The following is a 22,791-nucleotide window of genomic DNA, read 5'->3' on the forward strand; positions in this document are numbered from 1 at the left end:
ACGCCAACGCCGATGCCAACTAGTCTGTCTTAATTTGTTTGAAAAATTGTGAAATTTGTGTGCTTCATTTGTTTCAGCACTTGTTAAACATTGTACTGTTATCGCCGAATTTGTTTCAGCAATTTTCGTCCTCTTGTTTGCCGAACTTGTTAAATTTTATGTTGAATTTGTTTGAAATATGTCAAATGGTCGAGGTTGGGGGTTTCCTGCCGGGGGGACGGCTGGAACTTCGGCGCTCCCCACGCCAAATCTTCATCCAATCCGGACGAAAATTTCGCCGGATTTGGGCGTGGGGAGCGCCAACGAGTGGGGATGCTCTTATCCATTGAACACAACACCTGACGCGGCGCGCCCCCTGCTTCAAGCGAGCCGAGAGGAAGGAGCCAGCCAGCAGCCATGGCTCCCTCCACCTCCACCACCGCGTCGCCGCTCTCCCGCATCCTTCTCAGCCTCCCGAAGCCCAACACCGCCCAACCCTCCCGCTGCGCCAAAGCGCCGACCACGGACTCCGCCGCGGCCGCGGGCGCCAAGAAGAAAAACCTCGTCTTGAGCCGGCGCGAGGCCGCGGCCACGGCGCTCTCCACCGTCCTCTCCCGCGTCCTCCCCGCCGTAGCCGCTGAGACCGACGTCGCGTCGGCCGCCACAGGCGAGTGCGCTCTCGAGACGACCCCCTCCGGCCTCGCCTACTGCGACCGCGTTGTCGGCGCCGGCGCCGAGGCCGTCAAAGGGCAGCTCATCAAGGTTAGTCAACTGACTCGATTCTTGGCTCACTCGCCGTTGTGCCAGTGATCGAAATTCTTGCGCATCAGTGTTGATTTGGCCATGGAGCATGCAGGCGCACTACCGGGGGATGCTAGAGGACGGCACGGTGTTCGACAGCAGCTACGGCCGCGGGAGGCCGCTCACCATCATGGTCGGCGTCGGGGAGGTGATCAAGGGATGGGACCTCTGCATCGCCGGCGGCGAAGGGATCCCGCCCATGCGAGTCGGTACGTGAACAACTCTCAGTTGACCTGAATCCATCGGTGTCAGCGACAAACTGAAGCTGCGAGTATGCGTGGGTGTTTGGCTTCAACTTTCAGGTGGGAAGCGGAGCCTGAAGCTGCCGCCGGAGCTGGCGTACGGGGAGAAGGGGGCCGGCTGCAGGGGGTGGGAGCCCACGTCCTGCGTCATCCCGCCCAACTCAACGCTCCTCTTCGACGTCGAGTACGTCGGCAGGGCATCCTCATGAGATCTCCATGGATGCCGCTCCAATGTCTCGGTTTCTCACTAAATCCATTCCAGATCAGTACACGCAAATTGGCAACATTTCTTTTTGGTGAAGCACTAGTACATAGTATTGCTAGTTAAGTTAAGAAACAACTTCCAGCACAACGGCTGAACGACGAGTGATATTGTTATTTCACCATTATCCTGCCTCGCACTCTCCCACTGAGCAGCAAATATCCAATGTCACAAAATCATCATATGGTATATACCTGTTACTATCTCACAATTGAAGCCTTCAATTTGAAGGTCACATGGCACATCACGATATACACCTATTATTTCAGCAACGATTCTCTGATGATTCACATGTGCTTGTTCGGTCTTGCCTATCGACCCAGATGGATCTCTAGGTTTGCACGCCGTGATTTTCAATGGCTATTCTTGTTTCACGAGGAGACACAGAAATGCCTTGAGAATGGATCAAGTTCAACATAGTTTGACATATGTTTCATTTCAAGAAGGAGACCAAATCTATCTCTGTGAAATTTATATATGCTTCACTAAGGTGTGAAACTTTTGTGTAACCTTAATATTTTTGTGAATGGATGAAGTTGACCAAAGTTTTCATCAAGGAAACCAAATGTGTGTGGAGTTTCGTATATGTACGTATTTCCTTTTTAGAAAAGTTTGCCATACTTCACTGGTGGAAAAAGGGGCTTTGGTCGCGGTTCGCAACTGCCATTAGTCGCGGTTGCGCAACCGCGACCAAAGTAGCGCGACTAAAGGCCCCCCCCCTTTAGTCGCGGTTCCTTACGAACCGCGACTAAAGGCCCGTCCACGTGGGCCGCAGGCGAGCGCCAGGGCGGAGGACCTTTAGTCGCGGTTCTTCTGGCCAACCGCGACTAAAGGCCTCCGCAGGGTTTAGGGTTTAGCCCCCCCTCCCCCTAAATCTGGTTTCTTTTTAATTTGTATTATTTTATTTCTTTTGGGTTTTAATTTTGAAGGAGTTTCACATATTCTACGGTACTACATACATGCATATGAATGTACAATTTCAAACAAATTTGAAATTAGAACCAAAAAGAATTCAAGAGGAATATACAATATATATTCAATATCGGATGACCATATACAATATATATTCAATATCGGATGACCATATACAATTTTGAACAAGTTAGTTACAAATTCTGGTGCATATAAAGTTCTACGTCATCGTAATAGTGTTCTCCTCTAGGATCGATGACTTCCCTCGCCAACCATCCAGCTAGTTCCTCTTGAAGTGGTCGGAAGCGAGCTTCTGGACTAAGCGTCTTCCGGAGGTTATTCCTCAGGATGTTGTTCTCACACTTCTGGTCCGGCTCATTGCAGTATCTCCGGATCCTCTCACAAACATAGTATCCACATAGATTGGTCCCCGGTGGCTGAATCTCCCCAGTCGTCCGCACTGCCATTCTAAAATGTAGCTCTTTTTTGAATTCACCGACCTTGGTATCTACGAACCGTCTCCAAACCCTACGAGGCAAAGAAAATTAAATAAACAAGAGAGTTATTAATTAGTTACTTGATATTAGGAAATGATGAACGAAATAGGCCGATCGATATAGAGCGCAAATGAATGAAAATAATTACTTTTGCATCATTTTTCTCATGTCGGCCCAAAGCGCCGGATCCATATTCAGAGAGTCGTGGACGAGAACTGAGGAGGTCTGAACTTGAATTACCATAAGAATCCAGTGGAACCTGCGGACACGATACATGCACATTCATGCATAACTCATCGATTTGCCACATACCATGCATGGAGTAAACATTAGAGAATGTGCTCAAGACAGAAACTCTCACCCAAAATTTTAAGGATATAGAATATGACTTTTCTCGTTGCTGTTTTCTAATAAACCGCCACAGTCATCCTCCACGTCGGCGGGGTGGTGTTCTAACACATGTGAATTAACGATGTGTGGGTCAATGAACCCAACATCATGGATGTTCCTTATTCGCATTTCCCGCTTCTTCATTCTCGCATAATAGCGTACACAACAAGATAGTTAGGACAATATATATATATAGTGCGAGGCAATGAACGAGATGGGGTAGAAATTAATAAATCACTTACGTAACGTAGCAACCGATGATAGATTTGTCGAGGTCGCGCAGATTGAACAGCTGGAACAATTCACTCGTATGAATTTGTACCCGGTAATGTTTGAAGCGATGCTCCTATCTACCGTCCGCATAGATATATACATTGGCGTTTGTATGAATTATGGAACCCTTGTACCAAATAAGCAGACCAGCCATGGGTCGAGGTAGATCCTCTTCCCGCGCAGCTCGACGAGAGGGCCATTCTTCACATATGTAAATACTACGTCCTTCATTGGCGCCTCATCAAGGCCTAACAAAGTGCACGAAGAGTGATACCTAAGTCGGCCGCTTGTTCTCTCGGCACTCGTTACGCTCAATCCCTGTGCTGCCGCAGCTGCTATGATATCGGGGTCATCCGGACCGGCGGCTTTCACTATAAGCGGGGCAATCGATTGTTTACTTTGTTCCCCGAGCTGGGCAACTTCTTTCCCCCTTTCTAATTTTTCTCGACCTCCTCCTCCAAGGCTTTCTTCTCCGCCAACTCTTGGTTCCTCTTGAACGCGAGTGCTTGCCTACGAAGTTCACGTAAATAGTCGTCGTGCGATTCTTCGCGGCTTGGGACGGTGTGGTCAAAAATGACTTAGCCCATCGCTTTTGCTTGTCGAATATACGGCTTGGGCTCGCCCTCTCTTTTCTTCTTGCAGTCCGCCTTCCATTTCTCATATTCAGCAGCCGCGCGTGAGTCGACTTCCTCGGCACTACGTTCCCAAGGCCTTGTGGGGAGAGGCTTCATGATGGCTCTGGTATCTTTGTGGTTCTAGGTACATAAGGGTCCGGGTTAATAACCCAGATCGTTCTCGCTTCTTCGCCGGAGGTGGATTGGGGCGGTGTCTGCTGATCACCCGCCGGACGAGGACCGGGGGCGGCGTCGCTACCCGCCGGAGGTGAATTGGGGGCGGCGTCGGCCGACGTGAACGAGGTGTAGGTGAAGCACCACCACCACCGCCGCCACCGCCACCGTCATCGCCACCGCCACCGCCATCGCCACCACCACCACCGTACGGGGTGGACTTGTTGGCGCCTCGCCCGGAAACTTGATAAATTTCTTCTGCCATAGAATGAACTGGCGCTTGACATCTCCAAGTCTTTTCACCCCTTCAGGTGTAGCAATGTCAATGTCCAGGTCCTCAAACCCTTGGACTATCTCCTCCACCGTGACACGAGCATAGCCATCTTGAATGGGGTGGTTGTGGTGGAGTGCTCCAGTGTGGCAAAGCACCGCCGATGGCTACCTTCATGGACATGTTCCCGATAGGATAATACGAGATGACATGCTTTCATCTCCTTTATATCGTCCACGGGGTAGCGAGGAGGCTCCGGTGCAGTAATTTGGACCACCAGAGGCTCCGGTGCAGTAATTTCTATCGTCGGTGCACCAGCCGGTGAGGCCTCCGTGGAAGCCACGCTGCTTCTTCTCCGCTGCTGGCTTCCGAGATCCATTGGATGATCTTCATGCTGCGCCCGAGCTGCATCTCTTTCGGCTACTAGTACACTCACGGTTTTCTTCATCACATCCATTTCCGTTACCAACTTCGCCACAACATCTGCATCCCGATCCATCTTTCTCTTACGGCTTCTGTAACCGTACGGGTCATCGTCTGGGAACCCTACTTTCCACGAAATGGGCCCCATGCCTCGTACACGTCCTCCGTGTTCAGGATTCCCGAGGGCTTTTGTCAGGGCGTCGTTCTCTCTGTTGAACTTGATCCTCCCCTCTTGAGCATCTCTCATTGCCTCAATAAGCTTTTGGGTGGGTGTAATTATTTTGCCCTGATAAACACACTCCCCTGTCTCCGGTTCGGCGATCCCCCATGCCCGTACCACCAGCTTTTGGCCCTTGGGTCCCATCCCTCCGTACTGGACGGATTCTCGCGCCCTCAGCTCGCTCTCCATCTTCTCCCACCTAGGCTGCCAAAAGCGATACCCTCCTGGCCCCATAATATGATTGTACTCCTTCTTGGCCGCATTCTTCTTATTTTTTTCGACATTTCAAGGAACTGCTCTGATTTCTTTTGCTTCACAAATTCTGGCCAATCATGTTGCAGTTTCTCATATTGTCCTTTGAAATCCGGAGTCTTGCCCTGCTTGACAAAGTCATGGGCTAGATTTTGCTTGTATTTCCGGAATGCGTTGGCCATCTTAGAAAGAGCGAACTGTTTGACTAGCTTGCACCTCTCCTTGTTTTCCTGAATCTTGTTACCCTCCTCATCGTATTTGCGGTATTCCGGAGGTAGAACGAAATGTTCCATAAGCTTGTTGAAGCAATCTTTTTTTGTTCTCTTAGCGACAAAAGTGAAACCAAGACGTGCCTTCTTTGGCTCATTCCACTCCTGGACGGTGATCGAGACGTTGTCTCTAACAACGGCTCCGCATTGGCTGATAAACTTGGTGGCGTTCTTGCTGGGCTCCAGCGGCCTGCCGGTTGCTTCCTCGACAACATCGATGGTGCATGTTTCGTTTGGTTTCATCGTCTTGGTTGCGCCACGCTTTGACGACGTACTCGATTTTTTCGACGATCCGGCCGAGGGCTAAAATAAGAAAGAGAGTCGCGCGCGTTAGTACACACACATTTATTCAAATCAGTTAGTTTGTATCACCAGACGCTAGCTCAATATGTATATATATACCTCGGCGCCGGAGGTGGTTGCTACTTCCAATTCAAGATCGTCGTTTATCGTCGTTCCTTCGGCATCATCTTGCTGACGGCGCCCTTCATCTTCACCGTCAAGGTTCAGATAAGAAGAGATATCATCTTCTTCTTGTCCGGTCGGCACATATAGAATATCGCCTTTTATGATGTCGAACATATGGTCTTCAGCGCCCGGATCATAGTTGGCCAGAATCGGGTCAGCTCTATCGTCCGCCATATGTCAGTCCTGAAAACATGTAGTCAAAACAAATTAATTGTGTATATGCATTATCACATCTCTTCTACATATAAACAGAGAGGGCGACGAGCGGGAGGCGAGAGGGGCGACGCAGTGACCGCGTGACCGAGAGACCGGTGGCGGTGGCGAAAGGGCGGTGGCGGTGCCGAGGACACATAACCCTCGCGGTGGCGGTGGCGCGTTGACGGCGTTGGCGTTGGCGCGTTGAATAGAGGCGGTAGCGTTGACGGCGTTACATTTTTATGAATAGAGGTAGCGTTGGCGCGTTGATGGTGTTGGCAACGGTACGGCGGCGTTACAATTTTACTTCATTTTTTATTAAGTCAAAATTTTAGTTCATTTTTTATTAAGTCAATTTTTATTAAGTCAAAATTTTAGTTCATTTTTATTAAGTCAAAATTTTAGTTCATTTTTATTAAGTCAAAATTTTAGTTCTTTTTTTAAACAAAGTTTTTAATTAAGTCAAAGTTTTTAATTAAGACAAAGTTTTTAATTAAGTCAAAATTTTAGTTCTTTTTTAGTACCCATTTTAGTTCAATTTTTATTAAGTCAAAGTTGTAGTAATTACTTTTTTTAGTTCAATTTTAGTTCCAATTTGTGTAATTACTTTTTTTAGTTCAATTTTAGTTCAATTTTACATGTAATTACTTTTTTTAGTTCAATTTTAGCTCAATTTTAGTTCAATTTTTTTAGTACTTTTTTAGTTCAATTTTACATGTAATTACTTTTTTAGTACTTTTTTTAGTTCAATTTTACATGTAATTACTTTTTTTAGTTCAATTTTTATAAGTAAAAAAAATAAAAAAATAGAGAGAGGAAGCGCCAGACGCGGGGCGCTCCTCTCTCTCTGTAACACGCGCGCGCGTGTGCGGCAGAGGCGCGCGGCCGGCGGCGCCCGGCCATGGGACGAACGGCGGCGAGCGGCGCGCGGGCGGGGACGGCAGTGGCGGCGGCGTACACGTACACGGCGACGCGCGCGAGCGACGCCTGGCGGTGGCGGAGCAGGGCCGGCGGCCGGGCGGCGGCGGAGGAGTAGGGGCGGCGCGCGGCAGAGACGTACGGGGGGCGGCGTTCGGCGACGGAGGAGCAGCTCGATCGGCGGCGCAGGAGGGCGGCAGCGGAGGCGGCGCAGTGGAGTCGACGGAGGGCGGCGGAGAGCAGTCGGGCAGCCTGGCGGTTCGAGCGAGGAAGAAGAAGTGGTCGCTCGCTCGCCGCCCGCAATTATTTATACCCCCCCCCCTTTAGTCGCGGTTGGGGAGGCGACCCGCGACTAAAGGGAACCATTTCGTCGCGGTGGGCCACACCAACCGCGACTAAAGGGTATTTCGGCGGGTTTTCCAGTTCCCGCGCGCAGCCACATTTAGTCGCGGTTGGCCTGGCCAACCGCGACTAAAGGTTTTTTTGAAAATACTTTTCTTTTTCAAAATCAGAAAAATAAAACTAATTCAATTCAAATTCTTAAAAATACAAATAATATATCAAAAAAATCAGAAAAATAAAACTAATTCAATTCAAATTCTTAAAAATACAAATAATATATCAAAAAAATCAGAAAAATAAAACTAATTCAATTCAAATTCTTAAAAATACAAATAATATATCAAAAAAATCAGAAAAATAAAACTAATTCAATTCAAATTCTTAAAAATACAAATAATATATCCAAAAAATCAGAAAAATAAAACTAATTCAATTCAAATTCTCCCGCCTCTTTCTTCCCGCCACTTTCTTCCCGCCACTTTCTTCCCGCCTCTTTCTTCCCGCCACTTTCTTCCCGCCACTTTCTTCCCGCCTCTTTCTTCCCGCCACTTTCTTCCCGCCTCTTTCTTCCCGCCTCCTGTCTTCCCGCTCCCATTTTTCCCGCCATTTGTCACTACATATAGGTAGCACGGCTTGGCCAGCATTATCACATCTCTACAATCTCTCATCACTCTCTCATGGCTTCCACCGCACCCACTCTAACCTACCAGCAGGTGGAGGAGCTTTGCGCCTCGAACTACCCTTGCCCACCGGGCTACCGCGTCCCTGCCGGCTGGAGCCTAAGCGCCGGCGGCGTGCCGGTCCCTCCCGTCCCTCAGGGTACTGCGCGCCGGGCGACCATCACGAACCACTACTACCTCGACCTCACGCCGGAGCAGCGGATGAATCCCCGCTGGCATCCCGATAACCAGCATACTTGGGACGCCTTCTTCATCAATCGGCGTGAGAGGGCGCTCGCCAGGTATGAGGAGGACGGTCTGCCTCCAGGAAACTTCCACGAGGCTGGCCGTCGGCTATGGTGGTACGGCCGGACTCTGCAGAGCGTCATGGACTACATCACGGCCGGCGATATCCCCCGCCTGCGCTACCCTCAGTTCGAGCCACGAGCGCCGCCCGACGACATCAACGACAGCAGCGACGACGACGCCGGGAACTTAGAAGGCGACGACTACCAGTACAACGGCGGCGGCTATGAAGACTACGAGTATGCATATTATACGCCTAGGCAGGAGTATGACTAAATCACTCCAAATTTCATGTATGCAGGAGTATGACTTAGTCACTCCAAATTTCCTGTATGCAGGAGTATGACTTAGTCACTCCAAATTTCATGTATGCAGGAGTATGACTTAGTCACTCCAAATTTCCTGTATGCAGGAGTATGACTGAATCACTCCAAATTTCATGTATCATCAGTGCTATGTCGAGTCAATTGAATCATTCGAAAATGGACACCAAACACATCACGGGTAATATAATTCACATGATTCATTCAACAAAGTTTGGTACAATAAATTAGTACACATCATTTCTTCCCTGCTTGCTTACGATTGTGCCGTATCCATGGAGCATCCTCATCATTTAACTTAATGCTTGGGTCGGTGTTCACTTTGAAGGGCGGAATTTCAGCAAACATATTATAATCTTCTGACATGTCTGTCTTGTCCTCCACTCCCACGATGTTTCTTTTCCCTGAAAGAACAATGTGGCGCTTTGGATCATCGCATGATGTACTGATCGTTTTCTTATCTTTCCGTTTCCTCGGTTTGCTACTCATGTCCTTCACATAGAAAACCTGAGCGACATCTTTTGCTAGGACGAATGGTTCGTCAAGGTAACCAAGATTGTTGAAATCCACCATTGTCATTCCGTATTGCTGGTCCACCTTTACCCCACCTCCTGTTAGTTTGAACCATTTGCACCGGAACAAAGGGACCCTAAAGGAGGGTCCATAGTCAAGTTCCCATATCTCCTCTATGTAACCATAATATGTGACCTTTTGCCCATTCTCGGTTGCTGCATCAAAGCGGACACCACTGTTTTGGTTGGTGCTCTTTTTATCTTGGGCGATCGTGTAAAATGTATTCCCATTTATCTCGTACCCTTGGAAAGTCGTTATAGTCGAAGATGGTGTCTTGGCCAACATGTACAGCTGATCTACAACCTTATTGTCACTCATTAAATGTTTTCTCAACCAACTGCCAAAAGTCTCCATGTGGGCCTTCCTAATCCAGGATTCAGGCTTCCCAGGGTTGTCCGAGCGTAAAATATTCTTGTGTTTCTCAAAGTACGGAGCCACCAAGCTGGAATTGGTTAGAACTGTGTGGTGTGCTTCACTGTAGAATGGCCGTCCATACATATCATTGATTTCCTTCCGATCGTGCCTTTTCCACTTAGTCTCCCTCGTGCCGCGATTGAGGAAGACCAATCGGCTTAAGGTCGGGAACAAAGTCAACACAAAACTCAATTACCTCCTCATTTCCATAGCCCTTGGCGATGCTTCCTTCTCGCCTAGCACGGTTACGAACATATTTCTTTAATATTCCCATGAACCTCTCGAAGGGGAACATATTGTGTAGAAATACAGACCGAGAATGGAAATCTCATCGACTAGGTGAACCAGGAGGTGCGTCATAATATTGAAGAAGGATGGCGGGAACACCAACTCGAAAGCGACAAGACATTGGATCACATCGTTCTGTAACCGTGGTAGAACTTCTGGATTGATTACCTTCTGAGAGATTGCATTGAGGAATGCACATAGCTTCACAATGGCTACTCGAACATTTTCCGGCAGGAGCCCCCTCAAAGCAATCGGAAGCAATTGCGTCATAATCACGTGGCAGTCGTGAGACTTCAGGTTTTGGAACTTTTTCTCCGCCATGTTGATTATTCCCTTTATATTGGACGAGAATCCCGACGGGACCTTCATACTGCTCAGGCATTCAAAAAAGATGACCTTCTCTTCTTTGGTCGTAGCGTAGGCGGCACGACCTTGAAACCGTTCCGGATGCCGGTCATCGTGGTCTTTCAAACTTTGCTGGTCTGCCGTGCTTCCTTTGTATCATTTGACTTCCCATACACGCCCAAGAAGCTTAGGATGTTCACGCAAATATTCTTCGTAACGTGCATCACGTCGATTGCAGAGCGGACTTCTAGGACTTTCCAATATTCTAGCTCCTTAATATAGATTTCTTCTTCCACATGGCTGCGTGCCCGTCAGCTCCCTTCGAAACTGATTGTCCGCCAGGACCCTTTCCAAAGATAACTTTCAAATCCTTGACCATATCAAATACCTCAGCACCAGTGTGTTCCGCAGGCTTCGGCCGGTGATCTGCCTTGCCGTTGTAATGCTTGCCTTTCTTTCTTCCTGGATGACCTTTCGGAAGAAATCGACGATGCCCAAGGTACACGTTCTTCTTACAATTTGGCAAATGTACACTTTCAGTCTCATGTAAGCAGTGCGTGCATGCATTGTATCCCTTATTTGACAGTCCCGAAAGGTTACTAAGAGCAGGCCAATCGTTGATGGTTACGAAAAGCAACGCTCGTAGGTCAAATTCCTCTTCTTTGTGCTCATCCCACACACGGACACCAGGTCTGCCCCACAGCTGTAAAAGTTCATCAACTAATGGCCTTAGGTACACATCGATGTCGTTGCCGGGTTGCTTCGGACCTTGGATGAGCACTGGCATCATAATGAACTTCCGCTTCATGCACAACCAAGGAGGAAGGTTGTAGATGCATAGAGTCACGGGCCAGTACTATGGCTGGAGCTCTGCTCGCCAAAAGGATTCATGCCATCCGTACTTAGACCAAATCTTATGTTCCTTGCGTCGCCTGCAAAATCTTTGAACTCTCTGTCGATCTTTCTCCATTGCGTTCCATCTGCGGGGTGTCTCAACTCCCCGTCCGACTTACGGTCCTCTTTGTGCCATCGCAACAACTTGGCATGCTCTTTGTTCCTGAACAGATGTTTCAATCGTGGTATTATAGGAGCATACCACATCACCTTGGCGGGAACCCTCTTCCTGGGTTTCTGGCCCTCAACATCGTCGTCACCAGGGTCATCGCCTCTGATCTTATAACGCAATGCGGTGCATACCGGGCATTCATTCAAATTCTCGTATTCACCGCGGTAGAGGATGCAGTCGTTGATGCATGCATGTATCTTCAGAACCTCTAAACCTAGAGGGCAGACAACCTTCTTTGCTTCGTACGTAGTGGCGGGCAACTCGTTATTCTTTGGAAACATATTCTTCAACATTTTCAGCAAGTTTTCAAATGCCGAGTCAGCTACACCTGCATGTGCCTTCCATCTCAGCAAATCCAGTGTGCAGCCCAGCTTTTTCAGACCATCATCGCATCCGGGGTACAGCGCCTTCCTGTGATCCTCTAACATGCGATCCAAATTCTCCCTCTCTTTTTCAGTTTCGCAGCGTCTCCGTGCATCAGCAATGGTCCGACCAAGATCATCAACGGGATCATCACGTGCCTCTTCTTCACCTTCCCCTTCACCTTCCCCTTCACCTTCAGCATCCTCCATGAAAGTATCACCGAAATGAGCAAGATAGCTTTCATCGATGAAATCATCCCCTTCTTCATCTTCTTCCATTATAACCCCTCTTTCTCCATGCTTGGTCCAACAATTATAGCTTGGCATGAAACCGTGCCGAAGCAGGTGCATGTGAACATCTCTTGAGGAAGAGTAACCATTCTGATTCTTACATTTAACACATGGACAGATAACCAAACCCCCCTGCTTGTTCGCATTAGCCACTACGAGGAAATCTTTCAAACCCGCACTGAACTCGCCGGAGGAAATCCATTGTCGATTCATCTGCATTATTATAATATAAAATATATAATTAACCATCATGCATTTGTTAAACTAACTAGCTACAAACAATATAAATTAAACAATGAACTACACACACATGCACATTTTATCAACGACACATCAAAGGTTCAAGTTGCTAACCGCGATTGAGGAGGAAAAAATAAATGAGAAAGCTCAAGTGTGGCTCCAACACTTCATATCATGTTTGTTTCATGCTCTTGGGGCATTTCATCAAACACCTTATGTGCATAAGAGGAACCAAAAGCAAACCTAACACCCACTTGTGAAGCTTGTGAAGAGAATGGCACCAAATGGCTAAGTGTTGGCTGCTGCGTGGGTATATATAGGGGAGGGGCTTTAGTCCCGGTTGGCCTGGCCAACCGCGACTAAAGGCCTGCGGGCACCTTTAGTCGCGGTTGGCCTGGCCAACCGCGACTAAAGACCCCCACGTGCACCGGCTGGCCACCGAGCGCCCTGGGCCCAGGCCTTTGGTCGCGGTTCGCCTCCCGAACCGCGACTAAAGGTACCATTAGTCGCGGTTCCTGCAGCTTCGCGACTTATGGGGCTCACCCGAAGCCTGTTTTTCCACCAGTGCTTCACCTTTGGTTAGAAGCTTGAAAATCCATTTACACAGAATAGCTCTATTGTTGATCTCAAGATCATGAAGTCCTCGCCCTTCCTGATCTTTAGAAAGATAAACTGCACTCAATTTAGCCTCTTTTCTCACTGTCTCCTTGCCAAAATAATCTTGATCAGAAATAATCCAACCAATTCAAGACTTCATTAGGTAGTTCGACGAGAGAAATCATATACAATACTATATTACTTAGAATCAAATTGCTAGAACTAATCTTCCACCGATAGATAATAACTCCTGGGTGTGGGTGTGTACTGGACCGTCACTTTATTCCTCAAGATTCCCGCTTCCTATGTTAGATGGAAACATTCCTTGCTCTCTCTTTATTTCATCCGAATCTCAAATCAAAACGGACCGACGGAAACACCCAAATCTATGTGTGTAAGTACAAAAATATTTCCTATTATTCACACACCATTTGTTTTTCTATCTATGCAAGTCACAATTATCATATTTTTAATGAAATTTTGCGGGTGCACAAGATACAACATAATCCATATATACGTTTTTTTCCATATATTTTGAAAGCTTAGAAGTGCGCATGCTGCCGTACAGTCGTACAGGCGCAGCTAGTTGTTAATTGTACTTTTTAAATTTCTGCATTCATATTTTATTATTTATCCACCATTGCTGTTGGGAAATCACATGCTCCTGCACTCCATTGCAAATATGTTCAAGAAATTTAATAGTAATAATTTATTTGTTGAAATAATCATCTGATCCCCTCACATTTAACCTTTTTAACTCTTTTGCAAAGAGTAAGAAAAAAAACTTATTATAACTTCAAGTTCTGAATCAATTTCCATTACAATTATGTTGATTTCGATGTTGTTGCGATTGTGTCGAATATTATGTATGAATCGGGCTACGGTTTAATCTCCGAGTTGTAATACGCATGGATAGGTTATGCAACCGTGTCTAGGAGGAACTAGACACTTTTTGATATAGTAGAAGCGGGACTTGACGTGACAATTCCGAAATTCGTCCCTGGCAGGAATCGAACTCCGGTCGTTAGGGTGCGCCACTGCGACCCCAACCACTGGGCTAAGCCCACGTCGTCTGCGTGGATAGGTTATGACTTACGAGTAGTGTTGAAGTAGGACTCTTATAATCTTTGCCTCATATCTTGATAGCAGTAGGAGTGTAAGGAGAGCCGGCGTGATAAGGGGTGGTCTCGTTGAGCGATGGTAGATGGTGGATGACTCCGTCGAGTAGGTAATTCATCGAATTGTGTTAACAAATCCCAGTGTAGTCATAGTGTGTTGTGACTGCTTTGTTCTCGATAGATCTATAGATACGCATACGATGATAATAGAGCTGTGAAAGCTACTTAATTTGTATCACATCACAAGAGATACTTGCATGGCTATAAATTTGCTTCAGATGAGAATCTTTTTTTAACAAGGAACAATCCCGAAGGACCCATGGACACTGCATTAATAAACGCCAATGGGATTACATATTGTACACAGGACCACCAAGAAAATGAAATTATAGTCAAGTCCTCTGAAAATGTAATCTGGACCCTAGATCTGAAAGAAAATCTCCATCAGGTTCTTCTCCACCGAGCTTGGATCTCAGCCTCGAATCACATACATCTTCTCCATCTTCAGGGACTAGGCCACTTGGGACGGAGTCGTCGTTCTAGGAGGGCCTCCTTCTAGGCACTCCGGCCATGAGGTTGAAGAAGAGATGGCGCCTGCAAGGCAGCGCCAGAGCTCGGAGTAGTTACCTTTCGGCTATCTGAATCTGCGGAATAGTGGCTCTAGTCCGCGCCACCGATGATGAACTCCAGGTCGCAGTGTTGATCTCCTCTCCACCCACTCCACCTTCTTTGACACAAAGTTGTAGCGGCATGAAAAGGAGTGGCTAAATCCCGTAGATATGGCCACAAAGTGAGCTTATTTGAGAGAGCAGTAGGCTTAGAACCTTCGGCCACCTCGATCTCCAACCACCGTAGCACATGAAATAGGAGGAGGACGAGGCTAACACTCAAGGAGCCGCTCGGAAGCACCCAGAACAAGCTCAAGCACGGCATGGCGCTAGGGGCCCTGATGGTGCTCCGGTGATGGCACCAGACAATCTTGCTGAGCGCAAATGTTGTGGAAGCGGTTGGGAAACCCCAAGAGGAAGGTGTGATGAGCACAGCAGCAAGTTTCTCCTCGGTACGAAACCAAGGTTTAATCGACCAGTAGGAGAAAGGCGTGACTTCTGAAGGTGTTGCTAGCTGACTAGTGGCATGGCGCACTACCAGCATTAGCAACAACATGGAACCTGCATACAACACAACCAAAGTACTTTGCCCCAACTTACCGTGAGGTTGTCAATCTCACCGGTTTGCTGAACACAAAGGATTATACGTATCGAGTGGAAAGAGATGTTTGCAGTAATTAAAGAGAACAGAGCTTGCGGAAAGTAAACAGAAGATGATTGCAGTGGACCAGTGGTTGAATTTATCAGTGTAAAGCAAATGACCGGGGTCCACAGTTCACTAGAGGTGTCTCTCCATAAAGATAAATAGCGTGTTGGGTGAACAAATTACAGCTGGGCATGACAAGATGATTACAATGAGATTTGTTTGGGCATTACAACATAATACATAGACCGTAATCCAACTGCGTCTATGACTAATAATCCACCTTCCGGTTATCGTTGGAACACCTTTCAGTATTAAGTTGCAAACAACCGATTATCGCATTAAGCAATGTGTGTAAAGTAAACAATAGAATTACCCTTGGATAAAATATTATTGTTTTCTCCCTAGTAGCAACACCACATCTACAATCTTAGAAGTTATTGTCACTCTTCCAGAAAACTAGAGGCATGAACCTACTATCGAGCATAAAGACCTCCTCTTGGAGTCACAAGCATCTACTTGGCCAGAGTATCTACTAGCAACGAAGAGCATGCAAGATCACAAATAACATATGATATGAATATATAATCGACCTCAACATAGTATACAATATTCATCTGATCCCAACAAACACAACATGTAGGATTACATAAGGATGATCTTAATCATGTAGGGCAGCTCACACGATCTATACATGTGGCACAAATTGGAGAAGACAACCATCTAGCTACTGCTATGGACCCATAGTCCAGGGATGAACTACTCACGCATCACTTCGGATGGGCATGACGATGTAGATAACTCCGGCGATGATTTCCCCCTCCGGCAGGGTGCTGGGAAGAGCTTCAGAACCCCCCGAGATGGGTTCTGCAATGGTGGTCGTGACGGAACTTTTTGTGGATGGAGGCTCGGTATCCAGGGTTTTCCCGAGATCGTGAATAAATAGGTGGAGGGGCGATGTCGGTGGCCACCTGTGTGGGCCACACCATTCCTTGGCGCGGGCCCAAGCCTGGCCACGCCAAGGGGTGGTTTGGACCCCCAGTGACTCCTCTTCGTCTCTTCTCTGAACTTTGTCTTCGTTACGGACAAATATTGACTTCGTCTTTCATTTCGTCTAATTCCGAGAATATTTCCTGAAATACAAAAACAGCAGAAAACAAGGAACTGACACTATGGCATCTTGTTAATAGGTTAGTTCCGGAAAATATATAAAAGTGCAACGTAGTATGAGCAAAACATATATGAATTGGTGTAAAACAAGCATGGAGCATCAAAAATTATAGATACATTTGAGACGTATCAAGCATCCCCAAGCTTAACTCCTACTCGTCCTCGAGTAGGTAAGTGATAACAAATTAGTTTCTGAGGTGACATGCAGCCAACACAACCTTGATCAAGCAGGTAAAGCATTGTGAGATGGGATCTAAGTACTCTAACATAGGCATGATAGATATAATTCAATAGAACTTAGCAAATATGTTACAACATGAGAAGTAACTCAAACAAAGGATCATGAATAATAGTGCATTGAAAGCAACGGTGTATTTATGAGCATAGAGCAAACATAACAAAGTGGTACTCAATATGTCCTTTATGGAGTAGCAAAACATAAATGCTAGGACACCTTTAAAGTTCAAAGGGTGACTAGATACAAGTAATTTAAGAACAAGCAATAGTCATAATCATGAATCAATCAATAATAATTTTGGGACTATGCACATTGCACTAAGAATGACAACTATGCTCTCTTAATTGGTGCATAAAGTACAAGATGAAGACTCAACATAAAAATAAAAGGGAGACTCTTTGCAGAGTAAGCAAGATACACAAGTTTTATAAACCTTCCAAAAAGTATGGTACTTATTAGTTTTGATCTCTCATTGCTCCTATCATAAGCATCTTGAATGGTTAAAATTAATGTGAATAAAAAATGAGCTATATGCTTGCAAATCACAAGTTGAAAATCTCATGCCCCTTGAATGCGAGTACATAAACCTCATGCTACTCAACTTAGGTCCCAAATAGGTTCTTGTCATTGTAAGTATACATGTATCATTGAGAACCGCTAACGGGGTACCTCTTGCCCGATGATATGAAGATACTCTTGTAAGAGCAATCCCATGCCAAAATGACAAGACAAATAGACAATGAGCATCGCAGCAAAAAATTTTATTTACTATGGGTATAGCTTTTTATTGCAAATGCTTCATAGAATGCTCACTATGGCTTAGCTGTAAATTTCCACCATGAATGATGCATGGCTTAGATTAGCGACCCACACGTTTCTCTAACTCATATACAAACTCCATGGAATTACAAGTTTCCATTTTATTTCGCACCGCTAGGCATCCATAAACAAAAGAACATGACATCAGCTAAATATAAGTGCATTCCATGATACGTCTCCAACGTATCTATAATTTCTGATGTATCATGCTTATATTATACCAATTGCTACATGTTTTATATACACTTTATATTATTTTTATGCATTTTCCGGGACTAACCTATTAACAAGATGCCGAAGTGCCAGTTCCTGTTTTCTGCTATTTTTGGTTCCAGAAAATTACTTCTGCGAATATTCTCGGAATTGCGCGAAACAAAAGGCCACGTCCCTATTTTTCCAGAAGCTTCACGGAGTCCGAAGGAGAGACGAAGGGGGGCCACGAGCTGGCCGCACCATAGGGGGGTGCGGCCCCACCTTCTGCCGCGCCGCCAGGTGGGGTGGGCCCCTCGGGACTCCACCGACGCTGCCCCTTCACCTATATATTGCCCCAGATGCGAAAACCCTAAAGGATCCAGTGATATTCCACCAAGGGTTCCACAGCGCCGCCGCCATCGACGACAAGTTTCGGGGGACATAATCTTTGTTCCGGCACGCTGCCGGGATGGGGAATTGCCCCTGGAGCCATCTCCATCGACTCCATCGCCATCTTCATCGCCGTTGCTGTCTCCCATGATGAGGAGGGAGTAGTTCTCCCCCGAGGCTGAGGGCTCTACCGGTAGCTATGTGGTTCATTTCTCTCTCTCCCATGGTGTGATCTTTATGTGATCGTGAGCTTTGTAATCTAGTTGAATATGTAGATGTTACTCTTGTCTATTGTGCACTCTAGAGGTTACTTTAATATGAACTCCGGAGTCACTCTCCACGGTGTGATGGTGACAGTGTGCGCATCGTGTGTGATTCCTTTATGACGTTGTGGAGCTTGTTTACTCCGGCTTGAGGTGTGCTTTTGCAGCCCTACACAATGAATGGTGTTTGTTATCCAACAAGAGAGTGTTTGAGAGTAGCATTTATTTATTCAATTATGTGAGAGTGTCCACTAGTGAAAGTATGATCCCTGGGCCTTGTTTCTAAGCATTGAAACACCGTTTCCAACAAGTTCTGCTACATGTTCGCTTGCTGCCATTTTTATTTCAGATTGCAATTACTACTTATAATCATCCATATTACTTGTATTTCACTATCTCTTCGCCGAACTAGTGCACCTATACATCTGACAAGTGTATTAGGTGTGTTGGGGACACAAGAGACTTCTTGTATCTTAATTGCAGGGTTGCTTGAGATGGATATCTTTGACCTCTACCTCCCTGAGTTCGATAAACCTTGGGTGATTCACTTAAGGGAAACTTGCTGCTGTTCTACGAACCTCTTCTCTTGGAGGCCCAACACTGTCTACAAGAATAGAAGCGTGCGTAGACATCATTCCCCATGAAAGCATGGTTATAATAACTCTCAACTTGAAATTTTCAAACATATAAAGTTCACAAGATAGGCACAATGATCAAATTTATAAGTGCAAGGAAGTAAATGTGCCATCAAGTTCGTGAGAGGTTTACTAACTAATTTTCTCATGCCAAAATTTAATTTGGAAGATAAATAAAACATGATGAATTATTTGGAATAGCAATAATGCTACTAGGTAGATATGGTGGACACAATTGGAAAACTTTGGTTATTGGTGGTTGGATGCACGAGTATAGATCATACTCAACATATGTGAAGGCTAACAAAAGACTGAGAGCGACCAACTAAGAGAGCAGTAATGGCCATAATCATGCATAGCGGCAAAAAATTATAAATCAAAGCATAAAGTGATATTACAGGTCTGATCATAGAGGCTTTAGTTGACTGGTTATAGTCATGACATGGTATAAGCATGCGCCAAGTCAACCCAATAAAGCATCAAATAAGAATACCACAATATTATGCTTTTATGATAGAAACAACACATGATTCTTTCAATGACACATTATGCACTCTCAGACATTTGAAACAACTCATGCTACAACAAAAAAATATTAAGCATATGACAAGAATAACATTCAACATGACATGCCAAAGTCTATGCCACAGTCTAGACAAGCTTCCTTTTGCATCACTATAGTCATGAAATATTTTAGTCGTATCCAACACCAATCAACTTTTTTGAACTAGCTCTCAGAGACGAAATACATTATGGACCAGAGATATAATCATACATAAATAAATAATACTAACGAGCTATGAATAAAATTCAAGTGAAAGAACAAGAGATAAACGCGGTACCGGAAAACTAGAACACTCGCAGAACAATAACAGCGAAAACAAGAACGTTCTATGAAATTAAAACGGAGCGGGTATTTCTCCAAAACAAATGTGTCGGGATCCAATATATGCTACATCAAACAAAACTAAACTAAACTAAACTAAAAACAAAAATAAAGATGCTCCAAGAACAACACATAGCGTATGAAGCAATAAAAATATAGCGCATAGAGAGATGACATGTTGCTTTGTTGGTGAAGAGGGGATGCCTTGGGCATCCCAAAGCTTTGATCGCTTGTACCTCTTGAATATTTCTTGGGGTGAAGGGGCATCCCCAAGCTTGAGATTTTATCCATTCTTCATCTCATCACATCATTCTTCTCTCCCTACACTTGAAAACTTTCTTCATACAAAACTTCACACAATTCTCTATTAGCAACATTAGTACAATCAAAATAAACAAATTCACTTGGGTTCAGTTATAACATATATCAAACATCTATTAAAGCATTAGCTACTTTACCAACTCTTCAAAAAGCTATTCGACCAAAATAACTCAAAAATAAAGAGATTTAAGAGGCAAATGCAAATAGTGCAGAAATCTGTCAAAACAGAACAACTGGTAAATATCGATTTTTCCGAAAATCTTCTGTCTCATCTCGAAAAGTGGTAAACTAACGAAAGTTAGATAATAACCTGGGCATATTCATTAAAAATGACAGCTCAAAATTCCGCTCTGGCTATTTTTACGAATTTTTATGGTAACAGCAAAGAATCTGTTTTCACGACATCAACTTCTCCAAATCTTACTTTCTTCCCATTAGAGGTTATTATTGGCACAAAAAATAAATACAAATGATAAGGAGAGGTTATTACAGAGGTAGTAACTTCCAAGGCTCAAGAAAAATAAAATTATAGTAAATAAAACATGGGTTATCTTCCAAGAATGCTTTTCTTTAACGCCTTTCAGCTAGGCGCAGAAAAAGAGCGATCGAGCATCAAGTATTATCAAGTGAAGAAGCATCAACATCATAATTTGTTCTAATAATAGAGTCATAAGGTGACTTCTTTCTTTTTCTAGGGAAGTGTTCCATACCTTTCTTGAGTGGGAATTGATATTTAATAATCTCATCTCTTATACCAATAGCAGCACCAACAGTTCTAAGAAACGGTCTTTCCAATATAATTGGACAAGAAGCATTGCATTCAATATCTAAAACAACAAAATCAACGGGGACCAGGTTATTGTTAACCATAATAAGAACATTATCAATTCTCCCCCAAAGGTTTCTTTGTGGCAACATCAACAAAATAAACATCCAAATAACATTGTTCCAATGGTGGCAATTGAAGCATATCATAGATTTTTCTAGGCATAACAGAAATACTTGAACCAAGATCACATAAAGCATTGCAATCAAAACCATCTATTTTCATATTAATGATGGGCTCCCAGCCATCTTCTAATTTTTTAGAAATAGAGGCTTCACGTTTTAATTTCTCCTCTCTAATTTGCATAAGAGCATTGTAATGTGCTTTGTAAAAGCCATATTTACAGCACTAGCATTAGGACTTCTAGCAAGATTTTGTAAGAACTTAATTACTTCAGAGATATTTCAATCATCAAAATAAAATTCATTTTTATCAAAGGTAAAAGGACTCTTGTCTCCCATACTCGAAAAATTTCAGCACACTTATCAGGAGCAGTTTAGTGGTTCTAGGCAATTTTGAAGAAGGAGCGGGGACTTTTCCAACACCAATTATTTTACCAATAATACTAGGAGAGTGGCTAGAATTTGAAATTTCATTGCTACTAGTGATGGTGATGGTATAGATTTTAGTCAAATTATTATTTCTAGCAATTTCATCTTCTCTTTCCCACCTAGCATGCAATTCCACCAACATCCTAACATTTTCATCAATTCTAACTTGAATGGCATTCAAAGTTTTACTTTCTTAAATATCATGAGGCAACACTTTTAATTTAAGAAAATCAACATCATGAGCAACGCTATCAACTTTAGAAGCAAGAATATCAATTTTACCAAGCTTTTCCTCAACAGTTTTATTGAAAGCAGTTTGTTTACTAATAAAATCCTTAAGCATGTCTTCAATATCGGAGGGTGCACTTTTATTATTGTTGTAGGAATTACCATACGAGTTTCCATAAGCATTACCATTATTAGAAGGATATGGCCTATAATTGTTGCTACCAAAATTATTCATATAAATATTGTTGTTGAAATTATTGTTTTTAATGAAATTCACACCAACATGCTCTTCTTGAGAAACCAAAGAAGCTAACGGAATACTATTTGATTCAACATGAGCTTTACCATTAACAAGCATAGACATAATAGTATCAATTTTATCACTCAAGGAGGAGGTTTCTTCGACAGAATTTACCTTCTTACCTTGTGGAGCTCTCTCGGTGTGCCATTCAGAATAATTTATCATCATATCATCAAGTAATTTAGTTGCAGCCCCCAAAGTAATGGACATAAAGGTACCTCCAGCAGCTGAATCCAGGAGATTTCTTGAAGAAAAAATTAGTCCTGCATAGAAAGTTTGGATGATGATCCAAGTAGTCAGTCCATGAGTGGGACAGTTCTTTACCAAAGATTTCATTCTTTTCCAAGCTTGAGCAATATGTTCATTATCAAATTGTCTAAATTTCATTATGTCGCTTCTCAAAGATATAATCTTAGCAGGAGGATAATATTTTACAATAAACGCATCTTTGCATTTAACCCAAGAATCGATACTATTTCTAGGCAAAGATATAAACCAATCTTTAGCTATACCTCTCAAAGAGAAAGGAAACAATTTCAGTTTTATAATGTCACCATCTATATCCTTATATTTTTGCATCTCACAAATTTCAAAAAAATTATTAAGGTGAGAAGTGGCATCTTCAGTACTAACACC

General features: G+C 44.3%; 1 protein-coding gene across 1 annotated transcript; it reads left to right on the forward strand.

Moving 5' to 3' along the window:
- The first annotated feature begins 327 nt into the window (after window positions 1-327).
- Window positions 328-1,463, forward strand: LOC127311875 (peptidyl-prolyl cis-trans isomerase FKBP13, chloroplastic). Its single transcript, XM_051342360.2, has 3 exons — window positions 328-741; window positions 836-989; window positions 1,083-1,463. The coding sequence occupies exons 1-3, from the start codon at window positions 397-399 to the stop codon at window positions 1,229-1,231; spliced, it is 648 nt and encodes a 215-aa protein (XP_051198320.1). The 5' UTR covers window positions 328-396; the 3' UTR covers window positions 1,232-1,463.
- Window positions 1,464-22,791: the final 21,328 nt, after the last annotated feature.

Source organism: Lolium perenne, chromosome 7, assembly GCF_019359855.2.
Source record: "Lolium perenne isolate Kyuss_39 chromosome 7, Kyuss_2.0, whole genome shotgun sequence".
NCBI lineage: Eukaryota > Viridiplantae > Streptophyta > Magnoliopsida > Poales > Poaceae > Lolium > Lolium perenne.